Below are 3,073 nucleotides of genomic sequence, written 5' to 3' on the forward strand. Positions count from 1 at the left end.
ATTTTTGTCTTTTTCACTCTATTCTATAAGGCTCCCTGTGAGGTTCTCTGGCATTTAGTATAACTCGATGTTAAACTTAGTGCCCTATGAGCTTGATACAATTATCCGTTCTTTTGGGGGTAAACAAGTAGTAATAATATATGGTTATTATGAAGAAGATTTTGAGAAATAGTGTTTCCATTTCTTTGGAAATTCAAAACTTCTATTACAAATCCTCATATTAGTGTAAGGATTTCTTTCATCTCACTACATAAGGACTGAACTCTTTAATCATGTGATTAGAGAGGAGGCAAAGGAAGCAATTATTTTTATAATTAAAAGTAAATTATGGAAAGTTTGTTCAAGATGCAAGTCCAATTTCAAACAATGGGGATGGGGGCAGGCGTCGTCAAGTAGGCACTAATTAAGCAGGAGGATCTCTCACGAGCAAGGAGTTTATTACATGGCTACAAGTACATGTAAGTAAACTGGCAAAAATAGTATTCCACTGTTACAAGCAGAGCATTACACAATGAGGAGATGGGAGATCGAGAAACCCAAGTTAAATTTAATTTCACCACTTCATTCATCACCCTCTTCACGGCTCTCACAGCTTCTTCATCGATCATCACCAACCCATCCCAGCTTCATTTTATAATTAGTAGGTGTAGCCCTTGACAAACATTCCCTTCTTGGCCTCCTCCGACTCTCCCTCGCCGGTGTACTTGCCGAGCTGAGCCAGCGAGTTGGCCTTGGCCCGGACCAGCAAAGTGTCCTGAGCCGCCTTCACGTTCTCCGGGCGCCCTCCCCATGTCTTCAGGCAGGTGTTCTGGAGAGCTCTGGCATAGGAGAAAGACACATGCCATGGGTTGGGTCCTTGGTTCATCGCATTCAAGTTCAGGGTTGCTTCAACTTCTGATTGCCCACCAGACAAGAACTGCATGCCCCACAAAACACACACACACACACACAATCAATCAGTATGTGATGATCTCTATTTGCCAAGTATGTGCGAGTGTGTATGCGCTGCAAAGTTATACTGTTATAATTAAGGGGAGGATACTTGCCATGATTCCGGGGACGGCCGGGGGGATTCTCCGGTGGAGGAGCTTGAGGGTGTATGAGGCAACTTGCTCCGGTGTGGCCCTGTCTTTGCACTCAGCTCCAGGGGTGACCATGCTGGGCTTGAGGAGGATTCCTTCGAACATGACATTGTTCTCAGCAAGGTAGAAGAAGACCTCTGCCCAGACCTTCTGAGCCACTTCAAAAGTTCTGTCTATTCCGTGCTCCCCATCAAGCAAGATTTCTGGCTCAACGATTGGGACCAACCCATTGTCCTGCAGGTCGGTTCAACCATCGGATCATTCTCTTTTATACCCTCAAATCCTTGCTCCCAAATTGTATTACTTTAGTACAAAGCTCTCATTAGTTAGCAACTTTATACCATAGTTCACGACCTCTTTGCAAAATTGAGGTTACCTTTCGATCAAATTAATTCACAAAGTAGAAAACAGAAAAAAATAAATAAATAAAAAACATCTCTTCTTACTTGAGAGATGGCAGCATAGCGAGCGAGGCCCCAGGCAGCTTCCTTGACAGCCAAAGCCGATGGCCCGTTGGGAATGCTCACAACAGTACGCCTGTTCAATCACAATCAATCCCATAAGAGTTGTATATATTAATCTGCTCCAAATTCCATATCAATATATGTAGAACCCATTTATTGAATATATATATACCATTTGGCGAAACGAGCCCCCTGCTGGTAGTAGGCAGCTGAACGTGAGGCAAGCCCATCAAGCCCTTGGCACCACGACTCGTTGTTCGATCCCACCAGGGGCACCAAACCCTAATTTCCTCATAAGTTTCCATAAGTCCCTTGTCAGTAAAACCACCACTTCTTCTACATTTCTACAAATTAATCTTAAAAATTTCAATCCTAGTTAGCTTGGAATTGTTTGTACCTTGTCGACTTTGATGCCGGGAACAATGCCCTGCTCGACGAGAACGTCGACCATCTTCTTGCCATCGACAGTGGATTGATAGAGCGTCTCCTCGAAGAGGATGGCGCCGGAGACGTACTGCCCGAGGCCCGGAGCCGACACCAGCAGGGTCCGGTAGGCTTGCCGGTTGGCCTCCGTGTTCTCCAGCCCGATCGACGCCAGCCTCTTCCCGCACGTCGCGTTCGACTCGTCCATCGCCAGTATTCCCCTCCCCGGCGAGGCCACTGTTTTCTGCATCACACCTTTTTTCCGTCAAGAATAACATACCAAGTCTTCTTTATTTACTTTCTATCTTCACCGTTTTGCAGCAAAACAACAACATACTAAAGCAATTGTCCTATTATTTAATTTGAAGAGAGAGAGTAGAGGAGAGACATACAGCGGTCTTGACGAGCTCATCGGCGTAGGAGGAAGCGGCGCGGACGGTGGCGGCGGTGGGGTGGCAGCGCACCACCGAGATGGCGGGCTGCCGGAGGCGGAGGCTCTGGCCCTTGACCCACTCGGACTTGTCGAGAACCGGGGACGACTTGAGCAGAGAAGCGGAGGCGGCCATTGCCTTTCAGTTCCGGCGATGCACTCTTCTCTTGTCCCTGTAACTCTGAGGCGTGAGCTGCGCCCGCTAGCTAGATAGCTCCAAAATCTTATCTCGACGAGCAAGCTCTCTCGGCGCCTCTTTGCCACTAATGCCCGCTCTCCCTCTCTCTATATATAAACCAGCCGGCTCGCGCACTGTGGTTATCAAAAAGATGTCTCGTTTGAGGCTGCCGTGCACCCTCCAACCGCTGCTCGCCACGTGGCGAGCAGCGGACGTGGCTGAGATGGACGGATTTATCCCCGCCTCGTAATCGTAATAAAATTAAATTGAGGGCAGGGATATTTTAGGTGAAAGCGAACGTGCGGCTGTGATGATCCATCATCCCCCCTCCTCTATCGGTCAGACTTCAAGCGTTCACTCTTCAGACGGGCCGGCAATGGCTGTGCTTTGTCTTCCGGGACGGGATTTGAGCCCCCACGGTCTGTCCTGTCCTAACTGTATCAACGTACGGCTGTCAGGTGGCCACCTGGGTTAGGTGCTTCCACGTGACACGGTT

At 48.2% G+C, this 3,073-nt stretch overlaps 1 protein-coding gene across 1 annotated transcript; it reads right to left on the reverse strand.

The window, feature by feature from the left end:
- Positions 1–403: 403 nt before the first annotated feature.
- Positions 404–2,668, reverse strand: LOC127801366 (fructose-bisphosphate aldolase 2, chloroplastic). Its single transcript, XM_052336394.1, has 6 exons — positions 2,362–2,668; positions 1,944–2,213; positions 1,719–1,828; positions 1,529–1,619; positions 1,047–1,316; positions 404–916 (listed from the first exon to the last, which is right to left on the reverse strand). The coding sequence occupies exons 1-6, from the start codon at positions 2,533–2,535 to the stop codon at positions 638–640; spliced, it is 1,194 nt and encodes a 397-aa protein (XP_052192354.1). The 5' UTR covers positions 2,536–2,668; the 3' UTR covers positions 404–637.
- Between the last annotated feature and the right edge of the window lie 405 nt (positions 2,669–3,073).

This window comes from Diospyros lotus, chromosome 5 (assembly GCF_014633365.1).
Source record: "Diospyros lotus cultivar Yz01 chromosome 5, ASM1463336v1, whole genome shotgun sequence".
Classification (NCBI taxonomy): domain Eukaryota; kingdom Viridiplantae; phylum Streptophyta; class Magnoliopsida; order Ericales; family Ebenaceae; genus Diospyros; species Diospyros lotus.